This window comes from Chiloscyllium plagiosum, chromosome 9 (assembly GCF_004010195.1).
Source record: "Chiloscyllium plagiosum isolate BGI_BamShark_2017 chromosome 9, ASM401019v2, whole genome shotgun sequence".
Taxonomy (NCBI): Eukaryota; Metazoa; Chordata; class Chondrichthyes; order Orectolobiformes; family Hemiscylliidae; genus Chiloscyllium; species Chiloscyllium plagiosum.
This window is the reverse complement of record NC_057718.1, coordinates 56,391,725-56,408,327: the sequence shown is the minus strand read 5'-3', so window position 1 is coordinate 56,408,327 and position 16,603 is coordinate 56,391,725. Positions and strand designations below refer to the sequence as shown.

At 40.5% G+C, this 16,603-nt stretch overlaps 1 protein-coding gene across 4 annotated transcripts in view; it reads left to right on the top strand.

The window, feature by feature from the left end:
• The window catches only part of mtif2 (mitochondrial translational initiation factor 2), a 50,433-nt gene that overhangs the window by 25,308 nt on the left and 8,522 nt on the right, over window positions 1-16,603 (top strand). For all 4 annotated transcript variants that reach the window (XM_043695984.1, XM_043695983.1, XM_043695985.1 and 1 more), the window contains 3 exons: window positions 8,810-8,986; window positions 9,826-9,965; window positions 15,480-15,604. In XM_043695984.1, the coding sequence (XP_043551919.1) occupies window positions 8,810-8,986; window positions 9,826-9,965; window positions 15,480-15,604 (442 nt within the window). The remainder of the gene's footprint in view (window positions 1-8,809; window positions 8,987-9,825; window positions 9,966-15,479; window positions 15,605-16,603) is intronic.

Here is a 16,603-nt window from a genome sequence, read left to right as displayed (position 1 = left end):
CTTTTCCAGGCCACGCATCCTAAGTCATGCCTCACCGCATCATAATTTCTCTGTCCCCAGCTATAACTCTTGCCCTGTAGTGCACACTTATCCCTCTCCATCACTAGAGTAAAAGTCACCGAATTGTGGTCACTGTCCCCAAAGTGCTCACCTACCTCTAATTCTAGCACCTGGCCTGGTTCATTACCCAGAACCAAATCCAGTATGGCCTCACCTCTTGTTGGCCTATCTACATATTGTGTCAGGAAACCCTCCTGCACACATTGGACAAACACTGCTGCAAGAATGATTAGAATGGAAACAGGCAAGAGCAATCCCAAAAGATGAATAGCTAGAGAATGTTAGAAGTGGATTGTGTGAAAGGCTGCAGAAGAGAAGGAATAGTTTACCTTTCTCACTGTTACATAGTGTGTTCTCTGCAACTTTGAGAAGAACTTATTTGGCTACGGCAGAGATGAGATCTGATTTGATGGAGTCACCTATGGAGTTTCAGATTTAGCTAGTGGCAACATATTCTTGGACTTCAGAGAAAAGAAGGGGAGTTTGGTGGCCAAGATGAAAGTTTATAAGGATGGTAGGATCAGGAGTTAGTTTCTTGAGAAAACTATTAAGGGCAAATTTAAAGGAGAGAGGAAAAGCACCGAGACAAAGAAAATTGTTCATAATATCAGCTAATATTGGAATCAGGAAGAGAAGTTGGGTGATGATCTGTTCAGTGAGAATATGGTCAAAGAGGCAGGAGATAGACAACTTGGAGAATTTGTCATGGACAAGTTGAGTTCTGAGATGAGCATGAGGGAAGATAAGAGAAGAACTAGAGAAAATGTAAGCTTAGGGCTAATTATAAGGGGTGAGCAGTTGAGAAAATTTCAACCAGTGAACTAGTGGAAGGGAAGGAATTGGCAGAAGCTAATTATCAGGTAGTCTCAGTTTTAGTGACAAAAGTCCATGGTGGAGGAGGGGGGCAGCAGTGTTGGGAGTGGTGTTTTAGGAGATGGGTTGCAGTATAGAAAGAAGCAAGCAATTACCATTATGTTCCAAAATGATCTTGGAAGAGAGACAAGACCTTGACAGATGGTGATTAGATTTCTGTGATGTGTCAGATCATGGTGCCAGCACCACCTTCTGCTGCATTCTTCTTTCACATTACAACTAGTGCAATAGCGTGATCTTTCAGTTGTTCTGTCCTTGAGAGTTTTTTTAAATTGCACTTTGGCCATTTTTCCCGATTTTATGTCCACAGATGCCCCTACCAGGAGCAACAAGCTCCTGATGATATTGCTCCAGGGATCATTGGAATACACAAGCCTCTTGCTTCATCAAGGTGGCAATCCAAGGAGAATTTCTCATTCCAAAATGCCTTCAGTGGCAGAGCAGCATTTCAGAACTGGAAGGAGTTTGCCTAGAATGCTTGTGGAATTAATTTCAGGGACATCAGAAGTTGTTCAACTCTCTTCCCATTGAATCCATAAGATTCAATGGAAACATTGCTAATGGAATTTTCTAGGTCTCAGCCCATACTTGAAGTTGTCAAAACAAAACTTGTGTATCAACAGACATCTGCTTTGTGAAATATTCCACCTCCCATTTATATTGAAGGAGGAAATCTGGAATATTTTGAGCACTTCCCAAATTTAGAGAGCAATTGTCATCACCATGCTCCTATTTGCAGCAAAATCTGAACAGTATATCAGTGATGCATAAAAACAAGAAGCAATGCTTCCACCACATCCTCCAGATTCAGTAGGGGAGCCATTAAACAACCACTCATGTCCTTCTTGAATATCTACAAATCTTTTGGCAAAACTCCTGAAAAATCAATTTTTGTTTAGCCACTGCATCTGTGTGGCTGAAAATAGTTTCTCCTGCTAGATCCTGTTCTTGCAACTCTCCAATGGCTAATTTCCAAGTGAGGTCAAAGAAAACATTTCAAAAAGGCACTGAAGTCTTCCTTGACATTTGGCAGCATTGACTTTAATGACTGGACAAAGTTTGGTACCAGTGGGTCAGACTGGAAGAAAAAGGTCCACCAAGTTGCATCATTCTTCAAGTTCCAATGCCTTAACATAACCATAGCAGAAAAGGAAAGAAAAGAAAGTAAAGTCTGCACTATGGACACCATAATCCATATGCCCAGATATCTGCAGATCAGAAATTTTTCAGTTCCATCACATGAAGATCAGTGACAGAATTATGCAACCCTGAATCCAGGTATTGTTGACAACGATAGATTAGATGGTTTTGGTAGACAACAACAGGAGCCAACTTCCTGATGAAGGGCTTTTGCCCGAAATGTCGATTTACCTGCTCATCGGATGCTGTCTGATCTGCTGTGCTTTTCCAGCACCACACTCTTGACTCTAATCTACAGCATCTGAAGTACTCACTTTCGCCTAGGAGCTAACTTAGATCCAGCTTGGTGTTGATTGGCTAAGACAAATCTGCCAGACCATTTCAAGTCATATCTTTCAGACTAGAGGAAATAGAGATGCGGACTTTATCAGTGGCATGGCAAACATGAGAGAAAATGATTTTTACAGGAACTAAGACAACAAATGTGAAGGTGATGATATTGAATAAACAATCAGCTGCATAAATGTTGAACTGAACAGAGGGCCAAAGACTAGATGTTTGGGATTTGAAAGTGCAATTGTAAGTGAATTGGGAGCTTTTCTTTCTCCATAGACAAGTACAGAAGGAAGTATTGTCAAGGTGTGGCAGGAGATTGTGAATGGAGAATGATGTAAGAATGTGATCAGAGATATCGTTTTCTGTGTTTGATAAAATTGGTATAGTGCAATTGCAGGATCAAAGGGTTGACCATAAGTTTAGTTTAGGAAGATGTATGCAAGCAGAGATTACAGGAGAATAAGAGAACATGGACTCAGGAAATAGAGCTTATCTAAGAGGGAGTGAAGCCTGGGATGCAGCAAGAGAGTTGGAATATCAAGCAGTATCAAAAAACTGGATACGGAATTGGAAGAGCAGAGCATCTGAGAGAAGAGAATTTAAATGGAGAAGCATTGATATCAGGGAGTGTCAGGAGAGGTAAAGAGAAAAGTAGTAATCAAAAAGAAAAAGTGTGGAAACAGAGTGATGATCTCAAGTCTGGAGAGCAGTCAAAATGTGCATGCAAGAGGACACTGGAAAATTTGAGTCTATGTGAATAAACTTTACCCTTGCATGTATATTTTTTAAACAGATCTGGCACTTCCTGCTTATCCAACCTCTGAACAGCTTGTACACTCTGAGGCAGTTGTCTAACTTCCCTTGTGTTTTTTGTTACTAGTCCAATAACACTTCCAGGCTTGTCTGGTTTCCTGCATCTGGCTTTCCCCTAGCCCATCAACACTGTGATTTCGTGTGACCCACATTATTACAATGAAAGCACCAGAGCTTTTTAACTTCTTCGTCCCCCTCACTGGTTTCTTTTTTACCCTTTGGTAAGTTATCCTTATGATCTTTGCTGAGATCTACCTTTCTCTTTCCACGTGAGGATTTGTCTTTGCCCCAATTTCTACCTCTCATGGACTGAAATTGATTCTGGAAGCCAAACCGAGTTTTAGGAACTAGCTTATAATCATCAGCCACTTCAACTGCTAACCTTGTTCTTCCATATGAGTTCATTCTACTTCAGGCAGTGATTTTTTGAATTCCTCCAGAACAATCACTTCTCTAAAGGCATCATAGGTTTGCTTGATTTTTAAAGCTCTTATCCATCTTTCGAAATTACTGTCTGATCCTTTCAAACCCAATCTCGGCTTAACCAGGATCCATTCTTAGATTCCTGAAACATTATCTATAGGTTTCTGGTGCAAGCTCATATGCACTTAAAATGGCTTTTTTCACCTCCTCATACTCCCCAGATTCCTCCTCTGATAGTGATGCGAATACCTCACCAGCCCCACCGACAAGTTTTGTTTGGATCAACAAAACCCACATTGCCACTGGCTACTGCATTTGTTTAGCCACCTTTTCAAATGAGATGAAACAGGCTTCCACATCCTTCTCATCAAATTTAGGCAATGTTTGAACATACTTAAACAGTTTCTCACTAGGCTTCTGATTACCAGGGGCTTGCTCATCCTCACTCTCTTCCTCACTAAGCCTACCCTCAGCCTTTATCTCTAGCCTTTTAAGCTGACATTCCTTTTTAAGTGTCAGTTTTTGAAGTTCAAAAGGTCTCTATTTTTCCCTCTCTTCTGCTGCCCTCTCTCTTTCTCTCTGTTCTGCTGCTCTTTCTTTTTCCCTCTCTTCTGCTTTTAATTGTAACTCAAATTGTTCCATTTCTGCTGCCCTTTCCTTATCTCTTGTCTCTAACTCAAGCTGCTTCATTTGCAATTGAATTCTGGCTATCTTTATAGATTCTGATGATTTCTCCAGCAAGTTTAAATGCTGAGCTACTGCTGTAATTATCTCTCCTTACCTCACAGAAGCAGGTAGTTCCAATTCCAGCTTCTCTGCTAATTCCTGCAGCTTGGGTCTTGTTCACTTTTTGTAAAACTTCTGGCAACTGAAGGAGGCATTACTATTCCAAGCTTTGTCTACCCAACCAAACCAACACCCAAAATAAAGACACTAGCACCTACCACTCGCTGTTTAAAATCCCACAAAGAGCCCCCAGTCTGTTATGGACTAGGCCACATCACTCAAAACATTCTTAAGCAGGCGGCCCAGACCATAACTTTGTAAATTGTTTTGTTAAGGGTACAGTGAAAATTACCTGGATTAAGTTAGTGAGGTTGATTGCCAGGTTTAAAACAGATAAAAATGTTATTCACAAAACTACACAATGAAACACGAAGAACAGAATAAAGAACCCCTACAGAACCCAGTCCTAATAAGCAAACACCCTTTAAAACACAGTACAAAAAAGGGTCAGATGCTTACAGGTTGAATTTAGAAGGGCAGAAGAGATAGTTTCCACATACTCATGGTTGAACTCCCAACCAATTCTGATCTGAACTAAACTACTCAGCTCAGCTAGAGAGCTGATCAGGCCACTTTCTTTATACAGGTCACTTCTAAAATATGACCACTTTAGCCCCTGAAGTCTCATCTGTTTACATATAAACAAAAAGGTCTCTCAATACCCTTTAATTTCTGAACCAAACCAGACTAATCAGAGCCCGGCCTGGTTTATTACCTCTCCTAAAAAAATCAAGGACAGAGTATCCTTGAGCCAAGGAACAGTTTTTAGAAAAAAAGGACTAGCTTTGTGACAGGTAAATTACTTTCCATTCTCCCCAACCTGCCATCAGCTTTGCACAGAGGTGACCATAACACTCTTCTCCTTTGAAACCCAGTTAAGTAAACTTATGCTTACCTGGTTCCAATTTTACCAATTCAGTTGCAGTGTGAAAATTGCTTGCTATACTTCTCTTTCTGTTCCCATACAGTTATCTATGGCTCCCCCACAGGTCTATCCTTGGGTCCCTCTTATTTCACATTCACGTGCTGTTCTGCAGTATGACGGACGAAATTGGCCTTGACCCATTCTTTAATTTTAACATCATCCAAAAACAAGTCCGGTTCCCCAAGTATATTGACAATTCCTATCTCTATTGGATCACCACATCCCTTGATCCCTGTGTTGTTTCTAAGTTGTAAAAATTGTTTGTATAACATCTGCCACTGGATGAACAGGAATTTTCTCTCAGACATTCTACACAGGGCAGTCTGTTCCCTAGCTGTTAACTCCACTTTCTACTGGTAACTCGACATTTTTTTGCAATCCTTGTTTATTATATTTAACCCCATGATGAGCTTCGAACCATAAATCTGTGCTTTCACCAAGGCCATCTACTTCCATCTCCCTAACATTGCCCATTTCCATCCCTGTTTCAGTTCACCTGTTGCTAAAATTCTCCTTAGTGCCTTGTTATCTCTGGACTATTCCAATGCAGCCCTGGCTGGATTCTCAACTTCCATGAGTGTAAGCTCATCCAAAATTCTGTCCATATCCTGATTTGCACAAAAGGCCTTTCACCCATTATTCCTGCACCTGTTTACTTAATTGCTTTAGGTTAAGCAATGCCCCAGAGTTAAATTTCTGAACCATGTTTGTAAATCTTTCGATGACCTTGCTACTTCCTATCTCTTTAACCCCCTCCAAGATATTTGTGCCCCTTCAATTTTGGTCTGAGCATCGCTGGTTTTAACATTTCCATAATTTGTAGCCATCCCTTCACAATGCCTCTAACAATGGAATTCCTTCACCTTAAGCGTCTCTTCCTCTTTTTATCCTAATGCTTTCTTAAAACCAATTCATCTGCCCCAAAATGTCTCCAGGTCACTCACCAATCAACCCCACCGCCCTGTGGCCAAACATTTCAACTCCCCCTCCCACTCTGCCAAGGACATGCAGGTCCTGCGCCTCCTCCATCGCCACTCTCTCACCAGCTGACACCTGGAGGAAGAACGCCTCATCTTCCACCTCGGAACACTTCAACCCCAGGGCATCAATGTGGACTTCACCAGTTTGCTCATTTCCCCTCCCCCCACCTTACCCCAATTCCAAAACATCGACATTCCTGCTCCTCAGATGCTGCCTGACCTGCTGTGCTTTTCAAGCACCACTCTAATCTTGTAGTGAATTGGTGTCAGTTTTTGTTTTTTAACACCACTGTGAAATCCCTAAAAACATTCCATCGCATTAAAAATACTGATAATAGCAAGTTGTTGTTACATTCCAAATGGTCCCTGTGAGATTCCATAATGAAGAAGTTCTGCTTAACAAAAAAAAACAGTTTTTTTGGTGTGTGTGTAGTTTGAGCCATGAATTAAGTTACATTCTCTCAAATCAAACTCTTGAAAATAATTTTCCAAACAAGTCATTACTGGCATACATCCTTCTTTTTGGAAAGTATTCTTTCTCTTTCCTGACATAAAAGTGTCACTGTGTAGGCTAACATATATTGTCCTTCTCTAATTGGAAAGACCATCTTCCTGAACTGCTATATTTGATGTGTAATTGCTCTACAGTGATGTTAGGAAGGGAATTCCAGGATGTTGATGCAGTAACAGTGAATGGATATAGTTCCAAGTCACCGTGGTCTGTGGCTTGAAGGGGTACTTACAAATAGTCCCTCACAACTGATGATCTTGTTTTTCTGAGCAGTGGTAGAGCTCAAAGGTTTGGAAGGTGCTGTTAAAGAAGTTGCTGCAGTGCATCTTGTAGATGATGCACACTTCTACCACTATGCATCAGTGCTAGAGGGAGTAAGTGTTTCAGTAGTGGATGGGGTCAAAATCAAGCAAGATGGTGAACTACCTTCTTGAACAGCAGCAGTCCATTGTGTATAGTTATACCCACAATGCTTTTAGGGAGATAGTTCCAGGATTTTGACCCAGTGACTCTGAAAGGGCAGAGAAAAATTTACAAATCTGGGTAGTGAGCACTTGGAGGGGAATATGCAGGTAATATTCCCATGTATCTGCTGCCCTTGTCATTCTAGATGGTAATGGTCATGCGTTTTGAAGGGGCTGTCAAAGGAGCCTTGGTGAATTTCTGCAGTGCATCTTGAAGATAGCACACACTGCAGATACTGGATGTCAGTGGTGAAGGGGCAAAATGTTTGTAAGATGTGATGCCAATTAAGCAAGTTGCTTTGTCTTGGATAGTGTCAAGCTTCTTGAGTGTTGGTTGGAACTGTACTCATCCAGGCAAGTGGGAAGCATTTCATCACTCCTGACTTGTGTCTTGTGGATGGTGGATAACTTAGGACTTTGTAGCTAAGTACTTATATGACCAGACCAGTTCAGTTTCTGCTCATTGGTAACCTCCAGGATGTCGATAGTGGGGATTCAGTGACAGTGATATTAATAAATATCAAGGGACGATAGTTAGATTCTCTCTTGTTGTAAATGATCATTGTCTGGTATCTGTGAGTTGTACATATTAGTTATCACTTGTCATCCCAAGCCTGGATATTGTACAGTTCTTGCTGTATTTGAGCATGGATTACTTCAGCATCTGCTGAACATTGTGCAGTCATGTGGCCTTGATGTCAAAAACAATGGCTCTCACCTCTTGAATTCAACTCTTTTGTCCAAGTTGGACCAAGGCTGTAAGGAAGTCAGGAGCTTAGTATCCTGGTCAAACCCAAACTGAGCTTTTATGAGCAAGTTATTGTTAAGTAAGTGGTGCTTGAGAGCACTGTTGATGACACTGAGTATCACTTTATGAATGATTGAGACTAGACTGATGGGGAGGTAATCACTCAAGTTGGAATTGTCCTGTTTTTGTGTACAAGACATATTTGATTATTGACAGAATAGTTGAAGGTCACATTTAACAACCACAAACATCTTCCTATGAGCTAAATATGCTTCCATCCAGTAAAGACTTGTTAACTGATTCCCATTGGCTGTAATGGGGTCAGGAGCTGAGTGGCACTGGCAGAACCCAAAATGAACATCAATGAGTAGGTTATTGCTGACTAAGTGCCACTTGATGCCACTGTCAATGACCCCTTTCAGAACTTTGCTAATGATCAAGATGAGGCAGTAATTGGATGGATTTGTCTGGAATTTTTGTGTGTGTACTTCAGTAAATTTTAACCAAAATTTCTTATATGATTGTGCATTTAAAGAATATGCAGCATACCAAAATATTTAGACCTTTTGTACAATAAAACTCTCTGAAAGATGCCACACTTATTCTGGAGTTTAACTAAAGCATGAATGTTTGTTCTTCTAATTTCTATAGTATCCACTTCTTTACTGCAATAGTCTACCAGTGTCTTCCTGATAACAAACCATTTTTTGTTTGCATTTCTCAACTGAAATGTTTTATTTGATTACACAGTGCACTTACCATCTGGTGAAAAGATAACCTTTCTAGATACACCAGGCCATGCTGCCTTTTCCGCAATGAGAGCCCGTGGTGCTAATGTGACGGACATTGTGATACTAGTGGTTGCTGCAGATGATGGAGTAATGGAGCAAACCGTAGAATCAATTCAACATGCTAAAAATGCTAATGGTAAGTTCAAATCTAGAGTTGTGCAGATTTCAGAAACTAGTGTGTGTCACTTGTCAGTGGATGCTTCATGTTTCTTTTCCTTCAGTCGCAGGAAGTGGCTAATATCATTTCCTTATATTGTCATGAAGGTAGTGTGGTTACTTTTAGAGTTTCTTTTGTGTAATTAAGAGTCTTGCTTGGCATATCAAAGGGTATAAACAATCAACATGTTGTCTAGAACCAGAATCAAATGCCAGCACAGATAGGCATAACAGGTTTCCTTCCCTGAGCCACATTAATGTTTTCCTTCCCAATTACATTGCAGGTAATTGTTGTCTGATGCCAGCCTATGAATTATCACCTAAATAATGCTTTCAGTTTCACAGTTTATCATGATGGTATTTTAACTCAAAACCTCTTGGTTGCTGATACTGCAAACGTTACATCATTGTGCAGCAGAAATATTGGAGAAGGGTAGCATTTGGCAGTTTATTCACTCTTTTGAAAATCACAAAATCTTAGAAGTACCTTTTAACAAATGAATTAAAATCGCCACGTCCTCTCTTGAAACACAGTAAAGATCAGCTGATTCTTTTGTATAGCATTGCATGCAATCTGCTTCAGATCTAGTGTAAGTGCAACTTTAAAGTTTCAATCACCTGAGTCCTGATCTGGTGGCAATTCTACTGCAGTTAGCCAAACCAAGCTTTAAAAAGCTTACTTCCTTTCATGAATGTAAATGACTAAAGAGCTATAGAGATTGATTATCAAAAATAGCTGATAATGAAAATGTTTTCAAATCTCTTTTACTATTGTACCACATATTTATTTCCATCTAATTTTAACTGTTCTCATTGCAGTTCCAATAATTCTTGCAGTAAACAAATGTGACAAACCAGAATCAAATCATGAAAAAGTAAAAAAGGAGTTGTTAGCTTATGATGTGATTTGTGAAGAATATGGTGGTGATGTTCAGTCCATAAATATATCAGCCCTTAAGGTAATTTATTTTAATGGTATCCTTCATTCACTGCAGTTTCAATGTTGTAATTTTATCACATCTACCAAAGATGGAGTCATACAGCACAGAAAACAGGCCCTTCAGCCCAACATGTCTATGATGACCAATAAACACATTAACCCCATTTACCTGCACTTGGTCCATAGCCAACTATGCACTGGCATTTTAAGTATTTATCCAGATGCTTCTTAAATCTTGCAAGAGTACTTGCCTGTACCATTTTCTCAGGGAGTACGTTCCATATCTCAGGGAGCAGCGGAGCCTGTCAGGATACGTGAGTACATGGTTTAAATTTCTTTTAGTTCCGTTTTTTCTTCAGCTCCTGGACGCAGTCAGAGGTCACGAGGTCACATATTTGAGAAGTTGCTTTACCCAAAACACTACTCAGGTGGTGTCTCCTTCCCATCCTCCTCCTCAAACCAAAAAAAAGTTATGTGCATTGGTTGGTAAGGTGACAAGTGTTTTCTTTCGTGTTTCATTTGATTTTTTTGTTGGCAGTCTATTTGGGAATTTAGAATAGTCGGAATGGAGGTAAAGGCAGTTGAATGTTCCTCCTGCAGTATGTGGAAGGTGAGAATCACTCTGGTGTCCCTCCTGACTTCATTTGTGAGAAGTGCACCCAACTCCAGCTCCTCGAGAGCCATGTTAGGGAACTGGTGCTGGATGAACTTCGGGTCATTCCGGAGGCAGAGGAGTTATTGAGAGGAGTTACGGCGGGGTAGTTACTCCACAGCCACATGAAGAAGGTAGATGGGTTACGGTCGGGGGTAGGAAAGAGAACCGGCAGGCAGTACAGGGATCTCCTTTGGTGGTTCCCCTCAACAACAAGTATACTGTTTTGGTTACTGTTGTGGGGGGCAACTTACCAGGGTAAGTAATGGGGCACAGGTTTCTGGCACAGAGTCTGTCCCTGTTGCTCAGAGGGGAAGGGGGAAGAGGAGCAGAGCTTTATTCATTGGGGACTCCATAGTTAGGGGGACAGACAGGAGGTTTTGTGGGAACGACAGAGGCTCACGATTGGTGTGTTGTCTCCCAGGTACCAGGGTTCGTGTTTTCAGGATCCTTCAGGGGAGGGGGATCAGCCCCAAGTCATGGTCGACATAGGCACCAACGACATAGGTAGGAAGAGAGACCGCGATTTAAGGCAGAAATTCAGGGGGCTAGGGTGGAAGCTTAGAGCTAGAACAAACAGAGTTGTTATCTCTGATTTTTTGTGCGTGCCACATGCTAGTGAAGCGAGGAACAGGGAGAGCGCGGAGCTGAACATGTGGCTGCAGGGATAGTGCAGGAGGGAGGGTTTTGGATTGTTAGATAATTGGAATTCTTTCTGGGGAAGGTGGGACCTCTACAAAAAGGATGGTCTTCACCTGAACCAGAGGGGTACCAATATCCTGGGAGGGACATTTGCTAATCCATTTTGCAGGATGGGGGTGGGTTAAACTACTGCATCAGGGGGATGGGAATGTGAATTATAGGTCCAGTGTACAGGAGGTTCAGGGTAGTGAGGTCAGGGATAGGTTTACAAGGTTGCGAGAGGGCACCAGCAATCAGGATGTTGGTTTGAAATGTGCGTACTTCAATGCCAGGAGCATCCAAAATAAGGTGGGCGAAGTTGCAGCATGGGTTGGTACCTGGGATTTCGATCTTGTGGCCATTTCAGAGACATGACTAGAGGAGGGACAGGAATAGTTGTTGCAGATTCCAGGATTTAGATGTTTCAGCAAGAATAAAGAAGATGGTAAAAGAGACCAGTGTGGCATTGTTAAACAAAGGTAGTATTACAGCAGCTGAGGTAACGTTTGAGGACTTATCCACTGAGGTAGTTTGGGCTGAGGTTAGAAAAAGAAAGGAGAGGTCACTCACTGGGGGTTTTCGATAGGTCTCCGAATTGTTCCAGAGATGTAGAGGAAAGGATAGCAAAGATGATTGACAATGGGAGTGAGAGTAACAGGGTAGTTTTTATGGGGGACTGGAAAGGGTTCAGGGGAGATTTACTAGGATGTTGCCTGGTATGGAAGGAAGGCCTTACGAGGAAAGGCTGAAGGAACTGAGGCAGTTTTTTGTTGGAGAGAAGAAGGTCGGGAGGTGGCGTAATTATGGCATATAAGATAATCGGAGGATTGGTTAGGGTGGACAGGAGAGTCTTTTTCCTTGGATGGTGAAAACTAACACAAGGGGGCATAGCTTTAAATTGAGAGGTGATAGATTTAGTACAGATATTAGGGTAGTTCCTTTACTCAGAGAGTAGTAGGAGCATGGATCAGCCTGTCTGCAACAGTAGTAGACTTGGCGATGTTTCGGGCATTTAAACAGGCATTGGACATATGGATAATAATGGAACGGTGTAGGTTAGATGGGCATCACATTAATTTTGCAGGTCGGCGCAACATGGAGGGTCGAAGGGTCTGTACTGCGCTGTAATGTTCTATGTTCTATAATTTAGTACCTCACATACACACTCTCTAAAGCACGCACACACAGTATCTCACTCATTCATTCTCACTATCTCTCTCTCTCACTCTCTCTCTCTCACACCCGCGCGCGCGCGCGCACACACACACTTTTATATAAATACAAATCTATAAGGTGCATATTTGAAGTATAGTTTGCAGATAAATTCTATTTTGTTCAAAAAGCACACAATTTGTAGCCAGGCAGTCAATGTGGCATTTTATGAATTCCTACTTTGGAAATAAAACCAGTCTGACTTCAGGTTAGGACACAGTCGACTCTCAATAAGGCCTCACACCTAAAATGCATTGTCTGACCTAGATGTCACCTCTTTTATGCTGATAAAGTTTTAAGTTATCTCAGAACAGTGACTTGAAAGAAATTTTGGGATTTACATATGTCAATAGGAACCTGCATCTCCATTCTAACCTATTAAAGACTTAACATTCATCTAGGTTAGTATGTTATATTTGCATCAGTTGTATGACCGTTTGATCTTTAACTTATGAATTTTGTGTCTGATATATCCTCTTCACTAACACCTGAAGAAAGAGTGAGGCTCCAAAAGCTTGTGCTTTCAAATAAACCTGTTGAATTATGACAGGGTGTCATGTTGTTTTTGATTTTTCCTTATTGGACATCCAAAATGCATCACATCACACTTACTGGGATTAAATTCTATCTGCCATTATTCTGCCCAGTTTTTCAACCACTTGTTCAAAGTGGTTACATTCCCATGTTGGATTTCTTTAGCGCGGAACTGTCAAAAAGGACAAAAGTGATGATTCACAACAAAGTCTTTGTTCAAGTTGTTACTATGAAACCAGAGTTAAAAATCACACAACACCAGGTTACGGTCCAACAGGTTTTTTTTGGAGTACTAGCTTTCGGAGTGCTGCTCCGTCATAAGGTGGTTGTGAAGTATAAGATCGTAAGACATAGAATATATAGCAAAAGTTTACAGTGTGATGTAACTGAAATTATACTTTGAAAAAGACCTGGATTGTTTGTTAAGTCTCTCATCTTTTAGAATGACCATGTTGGTTTCAGTTCTTTAATACATAAATCGCAAAGCTTTTTTAAAAGTTACATTTAAACTTTTGCTATAAATTCTGTGTCTAATGATCTTATACTCCACAACCTCCTGATGAAGGAGCAGCACTCCGAAAGCTAATGCTTCCAAATAAACCTGTTGGACTATACCTGGTGTTGTGTGATTTTTAACTTTTTACAGCCCAGTCCAACACTGGCATCTCCAAATCATACTATGAAACCAGCTGTTTATGGACGCACAGAAACAGACTTGGAAAAAATAGCATAACAACATTTTTGAAAATTCTGGCTGTTTCCATTTTGAATATTGCTCAGTAGCATTTTAAATTAGGCCAAAGCTAGTAAAGGTATTTGGAGTAAGGGGATAAATTATAATTATTTTCCAGTTACTCAAACAATGTAACATTTATTCTTTGAAACAATCTCTAGTAAACAGAAGAGCATGTAATTCTGGCAGAAATAGTTCATTTCCTTTTAAGAATATAATATTGTCTATGTTCCTTTGAAAGGTAAACTAAGATGCATTTTGGATTTAGAACACAAAATCTCTACAGTGTGGAAGCAGGCCATTCAGCCCTTTGAGTCCATACCAACCCTCCAAAGAGCATCCTACCCAGACACAACCCCTTTCCTATAATCCTGCATTTCCCATTGTTAATCCACTTTACCTACACAGCCCTGGACACTGTGGGCAATCCACCAAACCTGCATGTGTTTGGGCTATGGGAGGAAACCAGAGCACCCTGGGGAAACCCATGCAGACACTGGGAGAATGTGCAAATTACAGACAGTCACCCAAGGGTGGAATGGAACACAGGTCCCTGGTGCTGTGAGGCAGCTGTGCTAACCACTGAGCCACATGCCGCCCCCAACTTGTGTTTATTAGTATATAGAACATGTGTAATCCCAACTGTCTAGTCTTTGCACTACAATTTTTCATAATATTTCTGAAGTTACTTGCTTTTCACCACCTTCAATGACCTCATCTTCATTAGAATTATGATTTTCTCATAGCAATTATTCCCAATTATATTCTTCATCTTCTATCCCTCAATTCCAGAGATGCCAATTGTTACAATAACAATTTTAACCATTTATTTTTCATTTGAAAGCATTATCAGATGATGCTCCAACATGAAAAATGAACATGCAGTCAGAAATGCAAACATAATTCCTGCCTTCTCTTCTCAGCAACAATCTTCTTAAATCCCCTCACCTCAAAGTATGTATAAGGAGTTAATGGATTGTTGCGTACAAGGATTTAAACAATGTATTTAGCTGAGCTATCATTGCCTTCACTTCCCCTACTGCATCAGGACAAACTTTGCCAAAATGTTCATTGCTCCTTTAGATGTGAACCCAATTCTGTCTAGATTCTATTCATCTCCTGAAATACTGTCACAAACCTTTTGTCATCCATCCAATTTCAGCTTCCCTGACCCTAACCCAACCAAACTGTTGACCACATTATAATTTCAGCTAACATGGTGCCCAGAAGCGAATTTAATGGTTCACTCTCCTCAGGTACTTACTCACACCTCACCCCCAATCGCAAATCTGTCATCATTCTTCAAAAATATATTGCTCATGTCCCCTCTGTACCCACAAACTTTTGCTCCAGTTCCAATCTTCCTGTCTGTTCCAGTGTCCATAAGCATGTCATTGCTTCTAAAGTTCATTCCTCTTTCCCACAATTTCACTTTACAATGCACCAACCAGATTTCTATAGTACTGAAACATTCTGGACAAAGTCACAAATGATCTTCTTTGGAAAGGCAAGTGTTATAAACTATTTCTTTTCACCCCTGTTTGTAACCTTTAACAGTTAAACTTCAACAACCTGTGTTGAAAATCTCTCCATTATCCAACTGAGATGGAACTATCCTAACCTATCCCATTCTTATTTAATCACAGGTTGTCGATCTCTTGAACTGTATACATTTTTTAAACTGTAATTAAATGTTTTAATATGCTGTAAATGTTTATTAGGGAGACAATTTGATGGCTTTAGCTGAGGCTGCTATTGCTTTGTCGGAAATGTTGGAGTTGAAAGCTGATTGTACAGGACCTGTTGAGGGTGTTGTTATTGAATGTCGGAATGATAAAGGAAAGGGGTAAGTTATTGATGATACATGACCTGTCTTTGAAAATTGATAATGTATTTCCTTACCGTGTATTTGCAATGAACTGTCAGATCGAGCTAACCTATTTCTTCATTATTTATTGCTTAAATAATTTAAACCTAAGCCAGTAAACATGCTGTAATGGCTATAAGTTCATTTCTACTAGTCTCTACATTTAAAGTGCCCAACCTCATGAGTGCTGAGTGGAGTCCAGGCACATCACGAAACAGAAACAGAGAGTGGAGGAAGAATTATGTCAAACTGTATTCTTTAACTTCTGAACAGCTCACATTTTTTGAATGACAATAACGGAAATTTGGAATAGATTCCCTTCTAAGTTGTAGATGGGATATTTATTTTAAAAAAAATCTTAACTCCATCAATTGCAAATCTTTGGAACTTTAGAAGTAATTTCTCTTCTTATAATGGCCAAAATCATCTCTGTCATCCATATTTCTGACACTTCAACTGAAGATGTAAAATGTTTAAATTACTTTCAGCTACACCTGCTAAGCTATTATTGTGTAGGGAGCCCTTTCCACAAGGTGGCCTGCAGCTGTATTTGTGGATCTGTGGCTGGAGCCGCTCCAGAAACCTCTCCAGAAGGATAAATACAAGAAGCCTCTCTGGTCCTACGTAGCTGCATGGAGGCTTCTTCCAAGGTCCTATCAAGGTTCACCTAAAACGTTGGGCCCAACTACTACCAATAAGATCCTGGCAGTATCTTCAATCTGACTCCAAGTAGCTAGTCAATAGGCATTAATTGGCTACCTCTCATTTGCAGGGAGGCAGCTGGTTTCATTGTTAACTCACATCCAGAAAAATTATCTGCAGGCAGCAATACTTCAGGTGATGGACTTAATGTATTATTTTCAAAAACTCTTTCTCCACCCTGAGGAACTCTTGCAGTGATGTCCTGGGATTGACATTATTGATCTTCTGCATAAATGACGATCTTTCTTTCATATCACCACCATAAATGTATTAAAT